At 39.1% G+C, this 27667-nt stretch overlaps 2 protein-coding genes across 2 annotated transcripts in view; one reads left to right on the forward strand and one right to left on the reverse strand.

The window, feature by feature from the left end:
* Positions 1 to 703: 703 nt before the first annotated feature.
* Positions 704 to 7316, forward strand: LOC131430145 (chitinase domain-containing protein 1). The gene is made up of 4 exons (XM_058594866.1): positions 704 to 1087; positions 1154 to 1334; positions 6508 to 7111; positions 7175 to 7316. Exons 1-4 carry the CDS (start codon positions 824 to 826, stop codon positions 7314 to 7316), a joined length of 1191 nt encoding a protein of 396 aa, XP_058450849.1. The 5' UTR covers positions 704 to 823.
* Positions 7317 to 7357: 41 nt separating this feature from the next.
* The window catches only part of LOC131430146 (estradiol 17-beta-dehydrogenase 11), a 92928-nt gene continuing 72618 nt past the window's right edge, over positions 7358 to 27667 (reverse strand). The window contains exons 3-5 of the mRNA XM_058594867.1: positions 8350 to 8585; positions 7952 to 8113; positions 7358 to 7890 (exon numbers count right to left, since the gene is read on the reverse strand). Coding sequence (XP_058450850.1) covers positions 7588 to 7890; positions 7952 to 8113; positions 8350 to 8585 — 701 coding nt within the window. The 3' untranslated portion in view covers positions 7358 to 7587. The remainder of the gene's footprint in view (positions 7891 to 7951; positions 8114 to 8349; positions 8586 to 27667) is intronic.

The raw sequence follows: 27667 nt of genomic DNA on the forward strand, positions 1-27667 counted from the left end.
AGCAGTACTGTTTGTAAACAGAAATTTCTTTTGTTTGTTTATTGACAAATTGGATCAGACCATTTACGGTCCGTATCGTCTAAATAAAGTTTTAAAACATTTGTTCACAATTGAATACGGTTCGTTTTTGATATTTATTAAATAAAAGTGACTGGTTGAAAAGTGTAAAGATGATTGTTTTAGATGTGCTCTTCGATTTTTGTTTAAGCTTGTTTGTAAACAGTACCGCTGAACTGTCAAGGATGAATACTTGTTCATTTGTGTCGTCACGATAAAAAACCTAATTTCACGTGGTCGAATGAATCAAACCAAAATAATGAATTTATCCCACACATTCATCGATCAAAATATGTTCATTTTACAAAAACATTTGCAGACTAAGAGCAACAGTATTAGGTTTTTTATCGTGACGTCACAAATGAACAAGAATTCATCCTTGACAGTTCAGCGGTACTGGTTACAAACAAGCTTAAACAAAATCGAGAAACACTTCTCAAACAATCATCTTTTCACTTCACAACTAGCCACTTTTATTCAACAAATCTCTGAAAAGAATCGTTAACAAATGTTTTGAAACTCTATTTAGGCGATATGGCCCGTGAACGTTCTCATCCGTTTGTCAACATACAAACAAACAAAAAAGTCTGTTTACAAACAGTACCGCTGAATTGTCAAAATGTGTTCATCCGATTGAGGTTAGCAGTGTCGGTAAAAAACCTAATACAGATGTCTTTCGTTTCTTTCGGTTTGTGATAAGTTCTTTTCCGGCGTCAAACTAGTGATAAATGTTCCATTGATTGTGACTGTTTTTTCACTACTGGAAATGAAGATCTTGTTGAGCATTGTTCTGGCACTGCCACTAATCGAACTGATCTGCTGTACGCTATCTCCGTCGGATGTGAAAAACAAAAACAAAAAACCCAAAGAACTGAAGGTAAAGCAAGGTCCACAACCAAGCAGCGTATTTGAGCGAGGTCTCGTCCAGGAAGAACCATCGGCTAAGGATATTCTGGTAGAAAACGGTGCCTATTACGAGGAAACGTCACTGAAAAATTTCAAAGGAACTGTTCTTGGTTACGTTACACCGGTGAGTAATGAATGCAATTTTCTGATATTGATTTTATTTTCTAGCACACATGATTTTTGATTTTAGTGGAACAACCACGGATATGACGTGGCTAAAATTTGGGGTGCCAAATTCAACTACGTTTCACCGGTGTGGCTGCAAATACTAAGAAAAGGACCCAAACAGTACGAACTGGGTGGAACGCATGATATCGATGCAGGTTGGGTCAAAGATGTTAAGCAGGCTGGTGAAGCGATTCAGAATAGAGGTATGTAGAAATTTATTATCTATGAATAAGGAGTGATGATAATATAGTTAGTATGATTCTGTCATTATCATATGATAATCCCATAGAACAAAAATTCTCCGCTGAAGGAGAAAATGGGGCAGCAACCCAACTGTTGTTTACTAGAGAGTTTAGCAACTTGTTTGGATAATCATTGCAAAGTAGCTCCGGAAGCAGAGAATAGTGGTACTGGAATGTCATTATTAAACAAATTACATTGAAATTCTTCAATTTGAACTGCTCTGTACTGACGAGTCTAAGACGAAACGTAAAGAAAAGTAAATTATATTGAAATCTGGATTGGATCTTCTTGAAAAAGTTTCCTTTGAAAAACTGCTATATGAATTTGTTTAGGAGATATTCTACCAGTCCAAAATTTCGATGCATTCTAATTGTTAATGAAAATCATTTCAATATTTTTGTTCGAAGTTTTTTTTTGTTTTTCTACAGGTGTTGAAGTATTAATTTCGTTATTAAACTCTACAATATCTTTAATAGTAATGGTTTATTTGACACCTCGAACTTAAGTCTGTCGAAAATAGTTGCTCCATGCTGGACGTGATATCTCCGGTTTAAATATTCTGAATCACAAAATTTCTTGCATGAAAAATAGATTGTAAAAAGATTACGCCTATTTTGTTAACTTGTAATTCCCGTCAATCTCAAGAAGAAATGTTTTGACATTTGAGAAAGAAAGTGAAATTAATTTTCACTTCAACGTTTTTGCTCAGAAATTCCGGAAGACAATTTTCTTAGTGAAAAATTTCTGCAGAAAAATTTAGTTTAGCTACAATTTTCAGCTAAAACTATTACGTAGGAGTTATGGAGACTATCACTTCTTCGTCACAGTCGGTTCGTGAGGGATTTCAGCAACTCGTTCGATGTACCAAATTGCAACTTTGAGAAACTTTGTTTAAATGTTTAGCTGAAAAGTTTATTAACTTGTTAGATCAACCCCTTAATGCGATTCCTCTAAAAGATACTGCAATAAATTTGTCTTCTAGACGAATTTCGTGCACTCGACGAGAAATAGATAAAACTGATTTCAAGAAAAAGAAAATGTTCAATGATACCAGGGCACGTACCCAGAGAGGGATCCTCGAGGGGTCCTGGGATCACCCGAAATCAGAAACAGAAGCAAAAAAGAAAGTGTGATGAATATTATGGGGCTGTTGATCCTGGAGATTACATCGTAAAATAGTGGTTTTAAGAGTTTCGTGATGGCCGAAACTCCACGGCCGATAAAGCTCGCAGCGGCAAGCTCTACGATGCGATTATACAGGACAGTGTTAAAACTAACACATTAGCTGAAGTTAGTCCCGGGCCTAACAAAGAGAACACCATTTTTGGTTCAATATTAACTTCAACCTAATCTTCATCAAGAGCAACGCAAACATTCCTGTGCCGCTCTAACATTTTAATACCACTTTTGTAAAACGATTTATCTTTTTCTTTAAAATAGGCCTCAGTTTCAGCGATAACCTCTTCATTCGTGCGAAATTTCTTACCGGCGAGTCGCTGTGAGCTGGTGAATACGGTGGATTTGGGAACAATTCGAAGTTCAATTCATGCAGTTTTGCCATTGTTTTGATTGACTTGTGACACGTGCGTTGTCTTGATGAAACAATTTTTTTTTGCTTTGACATATGCGGTCGTTTCTTTGCAATTTCAGACTTCACACGTTCTAATATTCAGAGCCGGTGAAACATATTAAGCCCAGGTGGGTAATTATTCGTACCGGGAAGAACGACTCACTATTTTGAAGTATTATTTAGTCGATTTTTAAATAATATTTTGTTTCGATATAACTTTGCACGAGACACGTAAATTCGAAGCTTGAAGCGTTTTCGATATTTTGTTGGAAAACAAAATTGCGCATTTAAGGATTAAATACAATATCAAACTACAAAATTTCTGCCAATATTTGTTTGGAATATTAAGTCAGCAGTCTTTCAGGTTCCGTATAAACTTATTTGTGTTTGCAAATTTTTGAAATTATTTCTTTGAGAATTTTGGTTACCCTGATCGTTTAGTTGGGGTTGATGGTGAAAGATGTCTCGCATGAATCGAACGCAATGTCTTGGCATTACTTTCCTTCTGTGGAATTTGGCCTTTCTGTTTCAACAGACTTCGCAGCCGATTCTTAGCATACAGAATCATTTTATAGCTAGTACTACGATCCTACTGACACTATGAATCATTCCACGTCGGGGTTCGAACATATGACCACTGGCTTATAAGACCAGCGCCGTATGCATTGAACCGCAAACCCGGGCGAATCGAACGGTGCACAAAACAAAACCAGCCGCTGATGTGCATAGCACATTGTTAAAAAAATCCCGGGACCGACTGAGATGACGTTTGTAATGTCAAACTATTATCTTCGTTCAGAAGACAAGTGTCAAATTTTCACGTCAATCGCACCACAAACTTACCTAAACTTACCTAAACTTACTTACGTTTTCGTTCGGCACGTCAGAAAAGACATTGCACTTGGTTGCAAAACAAAAAGTGTTCTGTAAGTAGCAGAAACTTTACGTCTGCTTAGCGGTTCAAATTGAACTGCCGAGTTTAGCACTTAAGCAGTTCAATTTGAACTGCTCTGCACTGATGAGTCAAAGACGAAACGTAAAAATAATGAAAACGGTTATGTGCCCTAGCACAAAATTTGGCTAACCCCTAAATGACCATACCTGCATCGGCCAGAAATAGTCGAAAACACGTTTTCGTTCGGCACGTCAGAAAAGACATTGCACTTGGTTGCAAAACAAAAAGTGTTCTGTAAGTAGCAAAAACTTTACGTCTGCTTAGCAGTTCAAATTGAACTGCTTAGTGCTGAACTCGGCAGTTCAATTTGAACCGCTAAGCAGACGGTTCAAATTAAACTGCCGAGTTTAGCACTAAGCAGTTCAATTTGAACTGCTCTGCACTGATGAGTCAAAGACGAAACGTAAAAATAATGAAAACGGTTATGTGCCCTAGCACAAAATTTGGCTAACCCCTGAATGATCAAGAAATGTTGTTTTCCTAGTTAGTTCCTGCACTTTTTGGACGATGTGGAAGCAACCTTCTCTACGGCAGTATCAGCCGCACAGAGTGCAAGTCGATTCGACACTGAGTTTGGTTTTCTCTGAGTAATTTTCTCAAATGCGAACGCACTCATTGAAGATCAGAAATCATATGGAAACCGTGAACTTATGTATACGAAACCGTCATATCAATAAGAGCAATGACAATGGTATGAAAAACATGGAGAATTAGACATTGTTCGTGGTTGAGTTGTAGATGTTAAAAACCTAACCACTGTCTATATGGTTTTACTTGTATCTTTTGAATGTGTACCCCGGTACAGAAAACAAAGACGCAATTCTACGTCAAAAGATTTTGAGTGATTTCATTTATGTGAAGATAAAGAATACCGATAAAGTACCGATAAAGGTCTTTTACCACTTACTATCCGAACCGACAAAAGAATAGTTATCAGAAGTTGTTACTTTCCACTTGCGGCTGCATTCTCGTACACAATTAATTCTTCATTATCTGTAATAGTGAAAAAGTAAAAATAGCATGATGGGTTTCGATCGATAACACCTTCTGGTAACTTTTCTTTTACCGGTTCGTATAGTAAATGGTAAAAGACCTTTTTCGGTACTTTCCGGCATACCACAGACTCGAGTGATTTGCATGAATGAGATGCTTAAGCTCGACCCCTTTGGTTGAAGGTTAAAGTTAAGTCACTAAAAGATTTCTGCATGCTCAAATGACCATTGTCATGCCTCACCTTTTTGTTGTATATCTTCACATCCTTGCTCTATCTTAAGTACTAGCATTTTATAATTCCGATTTTATTTATTATTCTCAGTTACAATAAAACTACTTTTATTGTTATAAATGATACTAATATTACTATTATTTTTCGTTAGAAATTTCAGGTAGGTAATTACCCATCTTTGGAATTCTCGGGTGGGTAGTACTACCCACCGCTTTCACCGGCCTTGCTAATATTCACTGTTAATGGTATTTCTCAAGATAATCGATAAATATTACACCACGCTCATTCCAAAATACCGAGGCCATAACAATTCCAGCCGATTTTTGTGCTTTCGGGACGCTTTGGACGAAGTTCACCGGTGGCTGTCCACTCAGATGACGATCGTTTTGATTCCGAAGTGATGAATCCATGTTTCATCCATTGTCACATATCGACGCAAAAATTTTGGTTTGCTCTTTGAACAAGCTTTCTCATAGTCAAATGCTCATGCAATATAAAGCCAACACGTTTATTTGATATCTTTACGAAGTCAGCTAACTCACGAAACTTCACTTTTCGATCATTCAAAACGATTTTGTGGATTTTTTTAAAATGTTTTCTGGTGTTACCGCTTTAATTGGACGTCCACTGCGTTTTGCATCATCGGTGTCTCTACGATCACGTTTGAAGTTAGCAAACCAACGTTTTATTATTGTTTCTAATGAAGAGGAGTTTCCATAATACTTTTGAAGCCATTGCTTCACTTGAACGGTATTTTTTCCTACCAAGAAGCAATGAAAAATTAAAACACGAAATTGTTTTTGATCCATTGTTCTGAAAATAACAAAAATAGCTTCACTCTTAGCACACAGCTGTCTTTTAAAGGTTAGTATTGACTGAAAAAGAGGTGACTGCAATAAAACTAGCGCCATCTATGTGTTATACCCGGAACTTTTCAGCCCATATGTTACATGAAATGAAGGTGAAAGCCAAAATTTTACAGGATGGACTGAAAGAAAAAGTGCACGGGGATGCCATAGTTAGGCAAGATTCTGCAGATGAGAAAGAAAGTCGCTGGATTTCGCACATACTTATTTAGGACAGGGTTCATTATTGTACGCCAGAGAATAGAATGTTTACTCGATAATGGACTGAAGCCGACACGAGTGCATCTAAGCGGCACGAGTGCCTTAATGGGCCGGAAAAATCATGATGTCAGTTGAAAAAGGGAAAAAAATGCGCAATTTTTTTGCAATCTTGAACAAGTTTGATGAGAACTTTCTATACCTATACCTACATCTGTCTATCTAGACTTTTTGATGGCCATCTTAATTTGTGTAATTTTTTTTCGAATACGCTCTAGCATGTTTTGAACGACACTTTAAATACTATTTCCGTTTGCAGTGGTTCCCCGTATTTTATTTGATAAATTCGCCGACAATGACTTCATCCAGCTGCTGACCTATAGCGAGGAGCGAACCATCGCTGCAAAATTGATCCTTAACACCGTGAGGAAGTACAAATTTGACGGAATAGTGCTGGAAGTATGGTCACAACTTTCGGCTCGAGTAGAGGACAAGTATCTTGTCGCTCTGGTAACGGAAATCTGTCAAATGTTGTCAAGTTCTAACTACGACTGCATACTGGTGATTCCTCCAGCCCGTAAGGAAACCTACGATCTGTTCTCCCGGAAGCATTTTGAGACGTTGGTACCGGTTGTGACGGCCTTTTCGTTGATGACTTACGACTTTTCGAGTGTGCAAAGACCAGGAGCAAATGCTCCGCTTTACTGGGTTAAAAACGCCGTGAAACACATCTGTCCGGACACCGCGGATGATTTGAAACAGAAACGGGCAAAAATTTTACTCGGATTGAACCTGTACGGAAGTGATTTCACTCCCAACGGTGGACAGCCCATCATCTCGCACGAGTATTTAGCTCTGGTGATGCATCTGAAAGGTCATCTCACGTACGATGAGCATGATGTTGAAAACTTCTTCGAAGTGAAGTGAGCAGTTTTGTAGTTTTTAGGAGTCAAATAAATGCAACAATAATTTTTATTTCATTTTAGAACTTCCACTGGACGCCACATGGTATTCTATCCTACGCTCAATTCCATCAATGCTCGACTGAAATTGACCCAAGAGCTTGGCACAGGGATATCCTTGTGGGAGTTAGGGCAAGGGTTGGATTATTTTTATGATCTATTCTAGTCAATTATATTTCACGTTGCAATGACCGCTTGCCGCACAAATCGTTTTTTTAGATTCATATATTTGAATGTAATTTCTTACGTAAAATATTTTCGAAACGTGTTATATAATAATAATAATAAAAGGATAGTTCTAAAGCTCGTTGTATGCTATAAATTAGTAATATTTTTAAAATAATGAAAACGAAAACTATTGAACTCGACATAGTGATAACTCAATAGAAAAGATAATCCTATTCAACTAAAGCGGAATCTCCCCAAACGGAAATTCACTAACCCGCGGTAGCTTTGCCCCTACCACGGAAGCCCATCATAGTCTGGGGTCCTTTCATGATGCGGTGCATTATTTCCCAGCAAACCTTGGCCGGCAGTAGGCACTTAAGTGGCAAGAACACACGAACGTTGTCTGGAAGGGTGCAGTTGACTTCATTCTTCAGGATCGATTTTACCATACTGTCAGCGACATATTTGGGCTCCAGCATCGGCAAAAGACGAGGCTTGCAGCCGGCGAACATTCCGGTGTTGATGTAGTACGGACAAACCAGTGTCAAATGGATTTTATCGTAGCCGTGTGTCTAAAATAAGATTTTTTCCTATTATGAAAGATATCAATAACGGATAAAACCCTTAGCTTACCCTCAACTCAGTGAACAAAGCTTCGTGAAAACCAACACAAGCAAATTTCGTAGCGCTGTAATCGGTACATCCATAGGTTCCCAGTAGTCCTGCAACGGATCCCACGGTAACTATGTGTCCCTTGTTGGTCTTCATCATTTCCGGGAGGAAGGCTTTCGTGGTCTGAAATGAATCAGTTCCAGATAATGAAAATATAATGTGTCAAGAAAATTTTAACTATACGAGATTAATTCAATAATTATACAATAAGAAATTAAGAGCCTCGATATTTTGAAAGTTGTTTCCTGATTTTCTTTCCCCATTGAATCCATAAAAGTTGATTTGCATTATCGAAGCAAAGCGACACGCTTTCAAATTGTTAATCCTATTAGTGTCATCATCCGATGAAACTGGCTTACCCAATAGTGGGACAGTATGTTCACCGCGTAGGTACTCTCGATGGCTTTGTCCGACAGATCCCACAGTGTACGGCAGGCGACAATTCCAGCATTGTTGATCAAAATGTTGACGTCACCGACCTCCTCCTTGACCTTCTTGGCTATCTCGTACACCTGCTCCCGATCGGATATGTCCACCAGGTAGGAGTGGCAGTAGTACCCTTCAGCAGCCAACTCGTCGGCGGTTCCTTTCAATGCTACAAAAGTACAAAAAGATGTAGGATTATTATTTAGTGCGAGTGTGAGTTATGTGCATCTGGAGAGAGTCGAAAGCTGCATTTGTCTCTGAAGAAATAAAAGTACATTGTTTGGAATCGTCATAAAAGGGGCTAGCAAATAATGAATACGTCAGAGTAAAACATGCATCGAAATGTACAGGACAGACGTTCGAATGTAATGGTAAATATTTAATTATTAACGACAATGTAAATAATTGAGTAAATACATGCGTTTTCATACAGAAAACAGCTTCATTTTAAAAAAAAAACTGATGTTTCAATTCGCAATACGTTATGTCTAACCAAAGAAGGTAGATGTTTATACATTGGTACAAAATGACGAGCCTTGCAAAATTGAAGCAAATTTTATATCACATTAGGCGCATTTTCCGGAGCTCGCTGTTATGTAACTAGAGGATAACAGTTGAATAATCTAATGAACAGATGATTAGTAGAGTGGTATCGTGTCAATAGCTTGGGTAGATTTTTTTAAAACTATTTTGCTTCACTTTTTTATCATTAGATTATAATTTATGTTTACAAGGTACAAATTCAAGTTAAGTACTCAGTCACTGGTGATTACTTTCTATCTATTTTGCTCACATGGATTGGTTAATACCATTAGTGTTATCACCTACACTTACCTGGTCCGGAAGAGTCGGTTAAGACAAAGTTGCCATGCGAATGGGCTCCATCAACCACTCCATAAATACTTAATCGTTCCGAAGAATACTTTAACCGGGCCAGAGCTTGAAAACTTCAAAGACGTAACAAGTCATTTGTTCTTAAATGTAATTTGCACATTTGAGTACATTAAATAGGTCGTTCGAAAGGAGGAATAACTAAGAGCTTACAAGTTCTTATCTCATGCCTCCCGTCGGTCTATGATAACATTCGTACGATAGAACAACATCGCCTTCTGCGTTAGTAACAAAATGAGAAGGTGGTTTGTAGCTCATTTTAATGTCGTTTTCGTTTTTAAATTGCACTACATAGATACTTGAAATTTTATGTCTGATGTATATGAGATACGTGTAAATACACGCAAGTTCGGTGCGACCCAATTTACTTTCATCGAATAAATAAAGATAAAAAAAATTGAATTTGGATGGGGTTGAGGACACCGTTCGTTCCTTCAATTCGACCGGTTGTGCACGCCACAAGGTGCACATGAGGACGAGACGCCACTGCCTTGAAAAGTTGCACGTATGATACAACAAAATGCGTCTTATTAGTAACTCTATGAGTGTAAATAATTTTTCTACTCTCATTATTATTCCTTCATGTGGAACCGCATTTTGAATACGATTGGTAAGAAATAGGACATTGGATGAAAACTAGAGTATTGCTACGATCTAAAAATGTTAATTTTATTTATCTAAAACTGAAGAACATGAATTAAATACGCCGTTATAGATAGCCAATTGCGAAACGATTGAAACGTTTTTTGTAATGTTCGAATACATTTGATGCAAATATTACATTAAGGCGGAGTTGATATATGAAATGGTGACCTCGGAACACGATTTGTTCTGTATACGAAATAGGTCATCGGAATTCGATTGAGCTAATACCTGCTTGAGTCTGGGACTAAAGTTATTCGTATATATAAACAAAATACATGGAAACATGGAAACTTCTATTTACGAAGTCTTTTTGCTTTTCTCATAAAAAAGGGTATGCAATCACTTAAAAAATATACTACTAAAACGTGTGTCATATACCTTTCGACTCAGTGAAGTTGAGCAATGTCTGTGTGAATGTGACAAATAATGTCATTTTCTTTTCTCATACATGGCTACATCGATTTACTTAAACTTAGGTTTAAATAAAAGGTGTTATAGTCTCGTAGGTTGCTATTCAATTTCATCCGGATCCGACATCTGGTTCCGGAGTTACAGGTTTAAATATTTTTTTGAGCAACGATGCAAAATAGGGATAAATTCTTTTAAATTTGGCTCAAAACTATTTCAATTTGTAGGTTATGGCCTCACGAACAGACTTGGGCTATACCGGTTCCGTTAGTACCGGGAATAGTGATAAAAAAAAGAAAAATTTGTAATCGCCTCGTTTGCCGATGTATTCAAAGCTAGGTTCCTTTACTTTAGTTAGGTCCGAACGAGCGGGAGCGAGGTCAGACAGCCAACTAACAAAAACGATGTGGCGAAGCCGTATTAGATATTTTTTTCAGTTGTACTCAGTTAGCGGAAAATACCGCAAACATTTGCTCGGGAATAAACAAAAGCAAATGTTTTGATGCTTAGTAAGGAGTGTATCGAAAATAAGCTATCCAAATACACCCGCATAGCGTTTTGGCTACCTGGGCAGCCATGGCCACCAGACGGCTACCAAAATTGATTCAGTGACGGTTGTCAAATCCAATTTGACAAAACAAAGTCACCTGTATCTAAGTTAGCCGAGCGTTTTCATCTTCTCACCCTCGCTGAAAAAGTCAAAGATTTCAACGTGGAAAAATCCTGGTGGATATCGTTTGTATCGTTTGAGTTTTATATCTGGCAGCGGTAAGGCAGTCGGTCACCAGAATGTCTGCCAGCCATCTGGCAGCGTTTTGTCAGCCATCTGGCAGCCATGCGTATGCGGGCATTTGTGTTGTATGCATGTATTTGTGATGGTTTTTTATGCTTAGATCACAGCATGCTGTGTGTTTGGCTGTCAACTTTCGTTTGTTTACTTGTTTGTACGGTTGAAATTCTGCGTTTTCAAAATGTCGCGTATTAAAAAAGAAAGTGAAAATTAGGGTCCTGCACACGTGGCTAAGTGAGAAGGGTATTACTATGCGAAAATTTTCGAAGCGGTTTGGAATTCATCATGCCAGTGTTAAAACCATCATTAATAAGTTTGGGGAACACTATTCTTTGGATGAGCTACCAGGAAGAGGCAGAAAACCCGGTTCTTCCAAACCGAAACTAGACAAGAAAGTGGTATCTCTAATCGTGAAGAACAATTTAATGTCAATACGTGATTTGGCCAAAAAAAGCAGGAACGAGTGTCGGAATGATTTAGCGTATTAAGAGGCGAAATCACCTGAAGACTTACAAGTAGCAGAAAATCTAGAAACAAAGTGTAGAACAGAAGAAGCGTGCAGCAACAATTGTATTCGCGTCTTTTGCAGTATCCGGATGCATGCGTTTTGATGGACGATGAGACTTATGTAAAGGAGGACTCAAAAACCCTTCCAGGTTCACGATACTTTACTGTCGTCGTTGGGGAGGATGTGAGCGATGCGGCCAGGTCGATTCAAGTGGAGAAATTTGGTCGAAAGGCACTGGTATGGCAAGCAATATGTTCCTGTGGTTCGAGTCAACCATTTTTTACACAGATTTAGCATCAGCTCACTATGTTAAAACAACTCTCAATTGGCTTGCGGAAAAGGGTATAATTTTCGTTGAGAAAAATATCAATCCACCAAATTGCCCTCAGCTTCGACCCATCGAACGTTACTGGGCAATCGTGAATAGGGTCTTCAAGAAGACTGGGAATATGCAGGAGTTCAATCAAATTTGGGCTCAAGCGTCCAAAAAATGCGATGCAACACTTGTCCGGAACTTGATGAAGAGCGTTCAATCAAAAGTTCAAAAATTCGTGAAGGAATAACTTAAATTTCATCCTGTTTTCATTATGCTCAACTTTAACCTCGTACAATAAAGGATCAATTTTTAGTTTCAATAGAATATCGTTTTTTGTCATAATTTGAAAGAGAAATTTGTGGATAGCTTATTTTCGATACACTCATTATCTGAAAAAGTCTACTTGGGAATTCCGTTCTAAGGAATCAATCTAAGAAGAGTTTTCAAGAAAGTAGTCTTTTTGGATTAAACACGGGGAAATGGATTTATCTGTTATTTTAAATATGAGATATTTAAGAAGTACAATTGTAGGACAACAATGCCGGGAAACTCGATTCAGAAACCAAGATGGCACCTTCCGGCGTATTAATAGTTCTTATTGATTTCCAGAACGGATTTAATGAGTAGATGCCGGAAAACGATGTTTGAGACTGTTTAGAAATCCAAGATAGCGACCTTAGATTTAGCGATATTCCTTGAAAACCATTGCAATATGAGTATTTTCGGAACGGATTTTATGATTAGATGCTGAGAAACGTTGGTTTGGGTTGTCCCTGAATTCAAACCTCTGGTTTACCGATATTCGTTGAAAAGCAGTATGCATATTTTCGGAATGGTAGCCATATTCGTACGCTACGGAAAATATTGTGTAAGTTGTATTGGTTCAACCCGTTTCAAAAACAGCCATATTGCAATATTTTTCAAAAATTATCGATAGACCGGAAATCGACATCTTAGATTTCGGAACGATCCTAAACGATTTAATTTTTACTATGTAGCTATAAAACAGAAAGAAACGGATATTTTTATGTAAACTCAGGTTGTCAGTATGTACTACCGGGGGAATATTTTTTTATAATGAGGAAACACAAAGAAACATTGAAAACATTTTAATCTACTGACAAAAAAACAACATAATAAAATTGTTGGCAACACTCGTTGGTGTCGATATCATCAGACACCTGGCAAACAAGCGCTATTTGCTTGACCGAATCGCAAGGTAAAGCATTTCTTTCCAAAATAACTTATCAAAAATGACTTGGAATTAGCCTTAGAATTTCAGGAACAATGTAATTTTCAACGATGAATTTTTTTCCTAAAAGACAACTTACCTAAGCATACCTCCTAGTTCTACGTATGATGTGAGTAGTAGTAATATCCTAAAATAGTATTAAATTTAACAAGCGAAAGGCAATGGATATGGGAGGTAGTCGTAAAACTATTTATTTTTCCGAAAAACTGCTTTTTAACAGAAAATATTTAGTTTTGTTTATTTTGTGTAGCGCGATCTAATACTAAGGGCATATTCAGTAGTGTTCTAGTTCTAGATGCATAATTTATGTCAGTTACAAAATTTAAATCTGGATTTTATAACAAGAAAAACTGGCAGCCCCAGCAGTGTTTTACTCGTGTTTCAAATATACAAAAAATAGAACGGCATCGCAGACCAGTTTTAAGTTTGACAGAAGAACTGGTCGAAAAAATAAAACTAGAACGGCTTGCTGGGGATACGTTTGTTCCAGTTTGTGTTCTATTATACATCTTCCATATAGAACTTCTAGCTGCTGCATTTGAGCTAATGCATTGAAGCAGTGTAGCCAATTTTTTTATTAGGGAATTAAATGTACATTCATAAAATCTAAGCAATTTTCCATCAAACATTGGTGAAAAATTTATCAAAACTGATATTTCATCCAAAAAGTCAGGCTTAACATTCGTTTGAGAATAAATTATTGCTAAAAAAGATTGCACTAAACTCAATCGTTCAAGCCACTTTGATAAACTGGTCGCACTGCATATATAAACACTCATATCTAAGACATACGTACTAAATAAAATGTACGTAATACACAAAATACCAACACAAGTAAACTTGGTTTACATTTAATCCTTAATGTACGTCACTCATATATGACTTGTTTTATCCAGTGCACTATGCGTTTTTACACCTAACGGCTTAAATTTGTGATAATCCAAGAAAGGCACTTAAAAATCTATTTCTTAACTTTTGTATCGTTTCTTCCTGGTAATAATGCACAAAGCATAATCGGACTGAATATTTTATCATTAATAAGAAATTTGTTTCTAAATGTAGAGCTCATTCATATTCCAGATGATGATTATCTAAACATTCGGAATCCACCGAAGACCGAAATTTAGCACTTTTGAATACCCTCCGTTTCTCGCCATGAAGTTTTGTGGACTTCGTCAAACACCCACCATGTTTTTTGTTTTTGATGTTTTTTGCAAAACATTTTTTACACCGAAACCAGTGTCATTTCAAACCAGCAAATGACCTGTCGAACTTAAGAAATAGCCATGATTTTTTTTTGAGCTGTTGTCAACATTGCGAATGAGATGTCATTCTCCATATTTGCTCAGTGGCGTGTTGGCAAAAGGCTAAAGTTCAAAAGTAGGTTTTTTTTCCTATGAAACCTAATCCAAACCTCAAATTCGGGGCATAAAAATATTGTTTCTTCTAGCGAGCTGACATTTTACTCAATTTTCTGAAGAATCCAAACGGAAAGCAGCAAGTCAATCGTAGCCGGAATATAAATTTTGCATGTTGCACCTCAGAGATTCATTCACGAGTGATCCGATAGATGCCTTTTTTTTGTCGGCACGTTGATTCAACAAAGTTCGCTACTATCAATGAGCCCGACGGAACTCATAACTCCGAAAACGACAACGCAACAATGTTGTTTATGAATAAAACAACCTCAAGCTCACGTTTCCTCTTAAAACAACCATCGCATGGTCTATTTCCACCGACCAACGGCAGCATAAATGGTGAAAAAACCTGTTCTTTTTTTTTGCGAACTGTTGTCTGCGCACGAAGTCAACAAACCACCCCTCGAAAACAAGCGTGCCTTTTTCTCATGTCACAGTTGATGTGAGGTTGCATAATGATGGGGCATAGCTTTCGCATCTTTTCTTCTTGGGGACGCGAGCTGCTGAGCGTAAATTACATTATGCGAAACCATAGGTCATTGGAGGTGGCAGCAAGGTTGCCGAAATGTGATCTTTTGCCTGGTCGCGTTCATCGCAAAACTCTACCCCTCTACCGCCTATCTGTCCCACGCTGATTGCTGTATTTTGTACGAAATAAACGATTGAAATTTATGGCGTCTATTAACGGACAGACGATTTCCTTTCGACGTGGCGATCGAATTGTGGACAGAGTCAAACTTATTACTTTTAACGATTTATTAATTTGATACCCAGCAATTACTATTTCCAAAAAACTTTGGTGATAATTGCCTAATTAGTTGATTATTACTCCGCAGTATACAGATTACCAAATTGTATCGGTTTAGTTTGGGAGTCAGAAGTATATTTTCTGGTGTACTCCAGAATCAAACAACTGGCACTTGAGCAAGGATGTTACGAGAAACAGCTCTCAGTTACGTGGCTATGATAAAAAACCATTACCGGAGATTCAAGTTTTTTTCAAATCATACACATTGTTTCGCCCATATTGACTGGATCTGTCATTATTTTGGTAAGTGGCAAAAGATAACTTTAAATTTAAGTTATTGAATTTAAATAATACGTGAATAGATTTGTTGAGCTGCATTCTGAACCAATATGATTTTTGCCTTACTCATATAGGAAGGTTATCAAATTACTTGAGAAATTGACTAGTTCAAATGTTTCGGAATCACAGGTTGAAGAGTGTTAAAATTTTTATACCGTCCGTTGATGCGGCGAAGCAAAAAACGTAAAAGAAATTCTAAACTGGACTTAAAACTATTCCAATCGGCAGCCATTGTCAACAGACGAACAGAGTCAAATCGACTCCGCCCATCCTGATTTCCGGTTCCGGAAGCACAGGAAATAGTGGTCACATATTCCAAAATAGTACTCACTCACTTTTGTAGTTCCATACGGAATTTTATCCGGATCCAACTTCCGATTCCGGAATTACAGGGTGGAGAGCAGTGCCGTAAAATTTCATTCAATTGAAATCGACTATACACAGCCGATCACTTGTCTGTTCTATATTTCATACTCAATACATAAACCGCATTGAAACTCAATTGAATCGTCGTCAGTTTCTTCCTTGAAATGACAGACATATATTTCAATTGACGTAGATAGTGCTTATTAAATGAGCCCCTGGTGAATATTCAGTTGGTTCAAGATAATAAATAAACGGTAAACCAGTCTTGATAGCTGAAACGTCAATCACAGAATATACTAAAATTTATTGCTTATTCTTCCAGTTTTCATTTTGAATACTTCGGAACACGTCTCATTGCATACCGAAAATTCGAAAACTATTTATTCACATTTACTGCCGATGACTGTAAACTCAAATGGGAACCGCCACCTTTTGTTTATTATACCGCACAGTGGTTCCGCAGTTCAAAAGCTCTTAATTAACAACTTTTTGAAAACGTGGTTTTAGAGGTACAGTATATTCAGCAAAGTTGCTCAGTGTGATAGGAGCCAACTTTTGAAAATTTTATTTTTGTGAAAAAAAAAAGTGAGATAAAAATATTATTTTAGTTCATAATCAATATAGGGTCTAAGTAGCTGCGATAAAGCTGCGCAGAAAGTCATTTCAAACAAATTTGCAGAAGGTGCTATTCCCGTAACTTGAGTAGAATTCATGATATATTGTATTTTATGAAAATATATCTGTTTTTCTGAGAAAACTTACATATTTTTTAAAAGTTTCTATGAGCTTTTCATGCTATACAAAGTTTTTTATCATTAAAAACTACACAACTTTCTCAAGTGTACTAATTATTTATCACCAAAGCGCAGAAAGGTGCAGATGAGACAACTTAACCACTTCAAAAGAGCTTTCATACCGTGGTTGAATTATTGATAAGATTCATTATATATCAGATCAGATTTCTGTATTTATTCGTAAGCATGATAACTTTCACAATACACTGAAATCTTTTTTTATTCGAGTTTACATACCGCATAAAAAACCGCATAACTCTAAAATTTCGCATAAAAAAACTGCATAACTCTGAAACTTCCCATAAAAAACGTGATTAATCCACCTAGCAGTGAGATGATACCTTTTTTTATCAATACGCATGTGTTTTTGCATGGATATTCTTAGGTGTTTTAGTTCTCATGACATTATTTTAATTATCGTCGTTTTAAACGGCAAATTGAGATTTTAATCACTCATTACCCTGTAATGCCGAAACTGCAAAACATATCGAATTTCAATCTTAGCGTGCGACAATCGATTGAACATTCCATGAGATGTCGAAGTAAGTTCCACTTTAGAGTTTTTCGTCATTATTTATGGTACTTCCAGAGCCGGTATTCAGGAATTAGCATAGCCCAAAATGATTCGAATGGCCATAAATTATTACGCCAAACAATTTACATGAAATTTATAAACTCATCATCTGTAATTCCAGAATCGGATAAAATTCACCAATTTTGTATGGATCCAAACGTAAAAACATATTAATCTGAGTTTGTAGAAAACGGTTTAGCCATCTCCGAGAAAATTGAGTGAAATTATTTGTCACACACGCATTTGCTGATCTCGACGAACTGAGTCGTATGGTATATGGAAGTCATGTTCTTCCAGCATTTATTGCTGTAAATAGTTTAAATCAATATAATTATGGAATTACTTCCAACTCGATAATGCTGGTATCATCTGGTTTACATATGCCATATTCGAAAGATTATGTTGCCAAAAATGAACCGTGCTAAAATTGGTCCGAGGCAAATTGTCATAAAAAAGGATGCTGTACACAGTCTTTTTGGTACTTAGAAACAATTATTTGTAACAGTATAAAAAATCGTGTTTCATGTTGCTCCCAAGCATTGCTTTTTCATACAGCGCTCAAAATTCCTTCTACTGGAATAAGGCTTACACAAAAATATCGATATCTCTGTTAAAAATGGACGGATTTTAACAATCTATGGCTTGTTGGATAGGTATTACCGAGCGAAATCTAAGTCTGGAAACATATTCTGTTTTCAAGGTCAAATGTGACAGATACTGTCAAAAAACTGAAAATTTTGACATAAAACTTCTTATAACTCAAAAAGTAAACATCCGATCTCAAAACCATTCAATAGTGTTCTGGGTGACGGGGAGACCTTTCATTTGCGACTAGTTTGATCAAAATCGGTCCAGCCATCTCTGAGATCTCGATCTCTTAGTTGACAACACACATACAGACACACACACATACACACACACAGACATTTGCTCAGTTCGTCGAGCTGAATCGATTGGTATATGACATTCGGCCCTCCGGGCCTCGGAAAATTTTTCGAAAGTTTGAGCGAATTCTATACCTATTTTTTATATATATAAAAAAAGGTAAAAACCGCATAACTCTGAAATTTCGCATAAAAAACCGCAGAAGGGAAACCGCATAACTCTGAAAATTCGCATAAAAAACCGCATAACTCTGAAACTTCGCATAAAAAAACCGCATAACTCTGAAAATTCGCACACGGAGAACCCGCAGATCACAAAATTACAATATTGCAATTGTTGTTTCACGCCCTGGTTGTTTCAACTAAAATGTTGTTGATATAACTAACATATCTGTTGATTTTGACATAACCATTCAGGTAACCGAAATTGTTGTATTCAAATGCTGTCACTTGGCGGAGAACGAAGACAGCAAAAGACAGAACAAAAAACCTCTTCATTTCACCAGAAGCGTTTCATATTGAAAATTTTCAATGGTAAATGAACGTCATTTATGTTAGTTACGTAGTGGTCGTTTTATGTAAGTGAAAGTATGCAGAAGAATATAACAGTTAACTGTAAAACAAGTTTTCCATGTGTTAAATAGATATTCCTACAGTATAAATGTTTTAATTTCATCTGAGAGTAATGTATTCTAGGACAGTTCATGTCAATGTTATTAAAACCGCTTAACGCTTAAAAATTTGCTGCTAAAGTGAAGTGGTACTATTTGTATTTTCTTGAAAGTGTATCTGTAGCATTAGATTTTCCAGCGAGCCATTCTGCAAGTGACGGAAAAATTTCCTAACTCCCTGTGACCATTTTTCTGGTGAGTTCCCTTTTGAAAATTGTAATGTTTTGGTTCATTTCCATATCCTTTGGGAGTTTAGTGATAAAGATATAAGCAGTTAATACGGTAAAATTTCGTTGTTTAAGCAGTGAACGATTAGCTGCCCCCGAAGAGGCTAACAGTAAAAAATATTTATTGCAATTGGCGTTTTAAGTTCAAATAACTGAATAATTGGTTGAAACAACTGAGACATGTTTTTGCTTTCATGCATACAAGTTACTTTGCTGGGATTGTGTCTTTGCTCAATTGCACGAGTGACATCTCATTGAAACGTTTCATTGTTCGCTCAGGGTGTTTGGCATTGCTCAACTGAAACGTTTCATTACTTGTTGGGTGTCGTTGCTAAGCTGCCAGCACGATAAATCAAAAATGTTAGATTAGTTAAAACAACAGTCGATTAGTTGTACCAAATTTTAACCAATCAAAATCAGAAAAACAATTAATATTTTAGTTGTTTTGCGATCGCTGGCTTTTCCGTGCAGCTGCAGTTAACAACTTACCATCCAACCAGCCAGCAATTACAACCAATATACAACAAAGTGCATCTACTGCAACTAACAACGAGAAGAAGACGGAAATCGACAACAATACCATCGATGCGTCAATGGATGACGAGACGAACCACGAACGAAGTGCCCCTCAATCCTCGCAGGAGGGAAATGGCAGCTCCTCTTGTAAGTTGTTTTTTTGTACTTACTGTTGAGCATGCAGACTTACCTTTGACTCTCTCGGGGGCTGTCTAACTAGCGTCTATCAGAGGTTAACTGCCGTGGTATGCTGTTACTTTTCCGAGCACGTGGTTGCCGAAAGGGGGGGGAGAAGTTATTGTGAATATTCCGTATTGTCGATTTTACGGACGCCTGCGGCTCCGCGGCTTCCCTTGGCCGACGACTAGTAGTGGTAAGGGCCTTAGCACACGGACAGAACTCAATTCCGGGCCTCAGAATGCTCGGTCATTCCGGCCTCGTGGTTACACCGGTTTCGCTTCTTCTCCCAAGATTATGCACGAGTTTTGGGACGGGCGATTATTGCGGGAACGGACACTAACCGCGCGGGGGCACTTTCTAATTCCGTAATCACTACCGAGAGGGTGAACAATCGACAATTATCGTCTATCTTTAATTCCAGCGGATCACGATACTAGCTCACCACCGATACTCTTCGTCTTCTTCTTTGTACGACTCGCTCGACTTGGGACAACTGATCTTCACGTCTTATCTCGCTCGCGCCTCATCAAGAACAGAACGAACTCTCACCCCGAGATCGTCTCCCCCTCCGGCTTCTCTTCGACTCCATCTCCTTTTCTACCTGTGATCGTTATCAGCGTTTGTGATGTTCCGGTTTTGGTAGCCGCATATCGCATGGGGTGTGCTCGGTGGCAACGTTGTTTGAAATGACAGTTAACTAAATTTAACAATACTAGGCCTTACTCCTATCGCATGAACTCAAATACATATATATTTTTATAATTAGTATATTAATATTAATTTGGGACATGGTAGCATGTTACATTTCCCCCGAGGTACAATAAAAAAATAATTGAAAATATATGTTACTGGTTTTTTTAATTTTTTTTTTTTAATGCTAAACATAATGATAATTTACGCTATTCATTAATCGAAAACACAACAAAGCTTTACAGAATTTTTAATAGCAAAATATGCCCTTCATTTGGGCTGTTTGGTCATCTCGGTTTAATTAGTTAGACGGGTATTCAAATCGAGTACGCGCAACGGGGTGACCCTCGTGATCGGCAGGCCATCACGGCGAGTCGGTAATTACTTCATACGAGGCGATTTGAACACCCGTGTCTCTGATATTCTATAGCATGCAAAATTTCATAATACATGGACCATAGTAACGGTTTGGAAAGAAAGGGGTGTTGTAATTTTTTTTTTTATTTGTGTTGGTGAAATCCCTTCACACTTTCCGCCGTCAATATGAGAAATTGTACATCCTAGATCAGAGCGGTTCGGAATTCAATTTAGTTCGGTCCCATCTAAACGTCTCCAGGAAGCCCGCAATTTCTCAACACGTCTGGCCGAAAGAATGTTCTTGATAGATGGACCTTAATATCAAAACTAATGACTTTCTGTTCTGGCAACTCTTCTGGGAGATTGGGATCAGCAAGTCCACTCGAAGTATCCAGATCGATAGGGATTTTAAATATATCATCTTTCCGTCAAAGACGCCTTTAGCCTATCCCTATTGACTGCTACTTTGTCAAATTAAAACTTATAATTGATTCGGCCGGCCTAAAATGTCTGCACTACAACGATGGAAACCTCTAACCGTTCCTTCAACCCCATAATTAGTTGAACCATGATTGGGTTTCTAACAGGCATCGCTATTCCCTTCCCTGTGATAGGTCCTAAAACTCCCTCTGAAGGACTACCTGATCTACATAAGGAAGATTGTAATGCTCACTCTTGTTATGTCCTTATTCTATCTTAGGTCGACTAAGAAAGAAAAGGCCTCTCGAGTGATTTTGGTGGAATACACAGTGTTTTCCCAACTCACGATTACAACGACTCAGTCAACTAGTAGTGATACCCAACCCGGTCCTGGGTCCTATTCTATGGTTTAAGATGCTCTGCTGGCCAGATACCTAAATTCTTACCATCGGTGTCTTCCAGTTCATAGGAACTTGACCCGTGTTTAGCCACTACGCGGCAAGGAAGGTACATTGGCGCCAGCTTGGCGTTATAATATTCACTGGCGTTAGAGAGCTTGAAATTTTTCCTAAATATTTGTTGTCCTATCTTGAATTCAGTCGGTCTCGACCGCTTACGCATATTGTAGCGACGAGAATTGACTTCATATGCTCTAAGCAGATTTTTCTTGACGATGTCATAAATATCGCCACTGATTTGCTTCAGCCCCTCTGCCCGCTGTTCGTCGGTATAATCTTCTTTACGTCGCCATCGTAGATGGTCCTCGCCGTTAACCGCAATTTCGTGACATCGCGTGATGAAAAACGGAGTTAGCCCCGTAGCCGAATGAACTGTATTATTAAATACATACTCAATATCAACTATGTTGGTGTCCCAACACCGTTGATCCCTTTTGCAGTACGTCCTGATCGCGGCATTGATAGAACGGTTTAGCCGTTCTACCGGATTCCCTTGGCTATGATGTCTGGATGTTGTCCAGTGTTTCACAGCGTACCGATTCAACAGTGTTCTAAATTCCTTGGATACGAAAGTCGAAGCGTTATCTGTAAGGACTATTTCCGGGATGGAGTTTCTTAAAAACCATCCTTCGCGCAGAGTCTTGCAAAGACTCGCCGATTCGATGCGTCGCATGGGGTGGATTTGGCACCATTTGCTAAATAAATCTTGAATCACTAAAATGTACATAAAACCCGCACGACTTTTAGGTAAAGGACCCACGTAATCCATAGCGATAATTTGCCAAGGCTGATCCGCCAGCTTTTGTTTCCCCATCACCGGAATTGTTGGAACGGTGGCCGGTTTACTTTCCTTGCAAACCATACATTTCTGTACAACCTTGCGAGTCTCGGATGCCATGTGTGGCCAATAATACCGCAATTGCAAACGATTCAGTGTTTTAAGAGCACCCAGGTGGAAACAGGCTTCATGTTCCTGTTCGATTATTTTTCTTCTATTTTCTGGTGGGGGGACCATTTTCCATTCAAATCTAAGGTCGAAAGGTTCCTCTTCGACCGGTACGTATTTCCAAAGCTGACCATCCTCTAACCGGAAGTCCGAATATTGCTCGGGCTGCTCTTCAATCTGTTGGACCAACTTTGCGTACGAATCTGGTGGGTGGTTAATGGCTGTAATTGCGCAGATGCTTCTAGAGAGTGCATCAGGCACAATATTATCAATGCCTCGCCTATGAACAACGCTCATATCCAAATGTTGGAGGTCTAAACTCCATCGACTTAGTCTGGAAGATGGACGCCACTTGTTACTGCGAATATATTGTAGGGCCGAGGCATCGGTCACTAGGGTGAAGTGACTTCCCTCGATATATCCCCTAAACTTCTCTATCGCCAATAAAGCGGCTAGTGTTTCCTTCTCAGTGGCTGAATAATTTTGCTGGGCAGAGTTCAATTTTTGAGAAAAGAAGCTTATGACTTTCTCCGATCCTTCTTGTAGTTGAGTGAGAACTCCAGCTACCGCACGATCACTTGCATCGGTTTGAACACAAAACTCTTGTTCGAAATCCGGATTAGATAAAATGGGGGCTGTTATCAAACGTTCCTTGATGTGTTTAAAAGCCATGTCGGCTTCCTGTGTCCAACGGATAGTTTTCGGCTTGCCTGTTAACAGGTCGGAAATGGGTGCCGTAATGGCACTAAAGTCAGCCAAAAACCGTCGATAGTAATTTATCATTCCCAGAAACCGACGGACTTGTCGCACGGTTCTGGGAGCTTCGAAGTCTAAGATTCCTTGAACCTTTGAAGGATCCGGTCTGAGTCCCTCACTGGACAATAAATATCCTAAAAATGGGACTTCAGATCGGCAAAATTGCGACTTATCGATATTTATCGACAGGTTAGCTCCATTTAATCTTCCGGCGACTTCTTCCAATAGGGAAATGTGTTCTTCAAAACTATCGCTGGCGACAATAATGTCGTCCAGGTAAACAAAAACCTTGGGCTCTAAGGCTCCATTTCCAAGGATTTTATCCATAAGGCGAGACAGTGTAGCGGGACTATTAGTAAGACCAAACGGTAGGCGTGTGTATTGGAACATGCCGCGGCCTTGTATACAAAAAGCCGTCAATGGTCTTGATTTGTGACATAACGGTATCTGTAGGAACGCGTCTTTGAGGTCGATCGTGCTCAGGAAACGAGTTTTTCCTAGACGTCCCAATATTCTTCCCACATGTGCCAGAGGGTACGCATCTCTTTTCGTGCGTGCGTTTAATTTGCGTGCATCTAAACACAATCGAATCGATCCGTTTGGTTTCTTAATAGGAACTGCATTAAGTGCCCAATCCGATATGGATTCTTCTATTATCCCCAAGGAAAGTAATCGATCAATTTCATCGTTCAGCGCTTTGTGTATTGATGGAGAATAAGGAAAGGGGTTTACTCGAATTGGTGGAGAGTCCTTATACTCGTCTTTAAGTTCTATCGTGTGTTGAGTCAGGGAGGTTACGTCAAGTTTGTTCGACATAGCCGACTTGAAAAGTTTTTTAATTCGTTCGATTTCCTTTCTCTGATCGGAACTGATTTCCACAAAATTCGATGGAGATTGATCGAGACTCTCTTCGGCATTTATTTGAAAGACTCGATAATTGTTAATCGAAATTTGGATTCCGAAGGCTTTGAAAAAATCCATACCAGCGATACAGTCTACGGGGAGATCATCGACCAGTATCGTTTGTAGAACCTTTGTTTCGTTCTCGAAACAAAACGGCAAATATACGCTGCCCAATACCTGTAGTTGATCCCCCGAGGCACTGGTGAGACATAAACTGGATGAATGCAACTTAGTAGTAGAGGTTTTCCATAATCGCGACGTCTTAACCGAGATTAAGGTTTTCTGACTTCCGCTATCTAGCAGCGTTCTTATCAGGCAATTGTAAATGGTTGGATGTATAAAAGGACGATCATCCGAGATAACGGACAGGACATGCTTTTCTGGATTATCTTGTCCTTCGTGATTATTACAGTCGGAAATTGGCTCGTATCCCAAAGAAAACAAAGTGAGAATTGTTTGGTTTCGGGGGACAATTTTATTGAAGTGCGGTTCCACACCGACGACTACTTGGTGGGGCCGGTCTCCCTCCGGCGCTGCTCGTTTTTTGAACAAAAAGGGCACTTATGAGTGGGGTATCCCATAAACCCACATGCTTGGCAATGAATTTTGTAGGGTTGGCTGCATTTTTCAGTCTTGTGTTGCTGACTACGACAATTGAAACAGACAAATTTGTCATTCAGTGGAATGTGGGTTCGAATTTGTGCTTCTGATACACTCCCCTCCTTTTGTTTGGAAGGCCCTTCCAGAGGGTCAGGAGAATGTAAGTTGTTTTTTTGTACTTACTGTTGAGCATGCAGACTTACCTTTGACTCTCTCGGGGGCTGTCTAACTAGCGTCTATCAGAGGTTAACTGCCGTGGTATGCTGTTACTTTTCCGAGCACGTGGTTGCCGAAAGGGGGGGGAGAAGTTATTGTGAATATTCCGTATTGTCGATTTTACGGACGCCTGCGGCTCCGCGGCTTCCCTTGGCCGACGACTAGTAGTGGTAAGGGCCTTAGCACACGGACAGAACTCAATTCCGGGCCTCAGAATGCTCGGTCATTCCGGCCTCGTGGTTACACCGGTTTCGCTTCTTCTCCCAAGATTATGCACGAGTTTTGGGACGGGCGATTATTGCGGGAACGGACACTAACCGCGCGGGGGCACTTTCTAATTCCGTAATCACTACCGAGAGGGTGAACAATCGACAATTATCGTCTATCTTTAATTCCAGCGGATCACGATACTAGCTCACCACCGATACTCTTCGTCTTCTTCTTTGTACGACTCGCTCGACTTGGGACAACTGATCTTCACGTCTTATCTCGCTCGCGCCTCATCAAGAACAGAACGAACTCTCACCCCGAGATCGTCTCCCCCTCCGGCTTCTCTTCGACTCCATCTCCTTTTCTACCTGTGATCGTTATCAGCGTTTGTGATGTTCCGGTTTTGGTAGCCGCATATCGCATGGGGTGTGCTCGGTGGCAACGTTGTTTGAAATGACAGTTAACTAAATTTAACAATACTAGGCCTTACTCCTATCGCATGAACTCAAATACATATATATTTTTATAATTAGTATATTAATATTAATTTGGGACATGGTAGCATGTTACACTCTCCCCCTAGAAAAAGGGTAACAACGAGATCCAACTCAAAAAAAAAATATTTAAAAAATCGGCTCAATCGGCCACGTAAAGCTTGTACGCAAATAGGTCTGAATAAAAAATATCTTTCAAATGAAAAAAAGGTCAATTGAAAGAGAAAATATATAAATGGATGCAACAATCTATGAATGGTTTTATAAAGGGACGGGCTCAAATTACATCACTTTGAAATGGTTGTAACTTTTTACTCAAAGAGTATTTTCAATTGGAATTCTGGACGAAACTAACTCAATGTGTAATGTTTACATTGTGTAAGTAACAGTAGTAATTTTGCAGTCGTTGCGAAGATGAAGTCGAGATAATAGCAGCACGGAAAATAAATTTGCATTATTTGCGATTCGGCTCCTAAAAAAATTACGTAGTTTGAGATTTGCTTCGTAAAAAGAGTTACGTAAAAAGAGGTAACGTAAAAAATCTTCGCAAACGGAGGTTTGGGTGTAGCACAATCTTTGGCACCTCGGTTAAATCGGTACAACGAACGTTTATCTGTTGATTGTAAGGAAAAAAGTGGCCAAAATGGATTTCCGTATAGTAAAAAGGATCACTACTTCCCAGGTTGGAGGAGGAAGATTATGTCAGTGTCGCAGCCGACGGAGATGTACCAGTGCCCACTATGAACGAGGTCAAGGAGGCTATCCAACAGCTCAAGAACAACAAAGCAGCTGGTAAGGATGGTCTAGGAGCAGAACTCTTCAAAAGGGGACCGGAGAAACTGACGGAATGCATGCACCGAATAATCGAAGAGATCTGGGACAGAGAACAGCTACCGGAGGAGTGGAAGGAAGGGGTCATCATCCCGATATACAAGAAAGGTGACAAATTGGACTGTGCAAACTACAGGGCAATCACAGTGTCAAATGCCGCCTACAAAGTGTTATCCCAGATCCTGTTCCGGCGCCTATCACCACTGGTAAATGGATTTGTCGGGAGTTATCAGGCCGGGTTCATCAACGGCAGATCAACAAACGACCAAATCTTCACTATACGGCAAATCCTCCAAAAATGCCGTGAATACCGGGTCCCGACGCATCATCTGTTCATCGACTTCAAAGCCGCATACGACACGGTAGACCGTGTAGAGCTATGGAAAATTATGGACGAGAACGGCTTCCCTGGGAAGCTGACAAGACTGACTAAGGCTACGATGGATGGTGTACAGTGTTGTGTCAAGATTGCGGGCGGTTTCTCGGAACCGTTCGAATCACGTAGGGGATTAAGACAAGGTGATGGGTTGTCCTGCCTGCTGTTCAACATCGCACTTGAAGGAGTTATGCGAAGAGCGCGGCTCAACATGCGGAGCACGATTTTCACGAAGTCCGGACAATTCGTGTGCTTCGCTGATGACGTGGATATAATCGGTAGAAACAAGGAGACGGTAGCAGATCTGTATACCCGACTAAAGCGTGAAGCGGCACGAGTAGGACTGAGGATAAATGTGTCTAAGACAAAGTACATGCTGGCTGGCGGAACTGAAAGCGATAGGCAACGTCTGGGCAGCAGTATTACGATCGACGGCGACGAGTTCGAGGTGGTTGACGAGTTCATCT

This window comes from Malaya genurostris, chromosome 2 (assembly GCF_030247185.1).
Source record: "Malaya genurostris strain Urasoe2022 chromosome 2, Malgen_1.1, whole genome shotgun sequence".
NCBI lineage: Eukaryota > Metazoa > Arthropoda > Insecta > Diptera > Culicidae > Malaya > Malaya genurostris.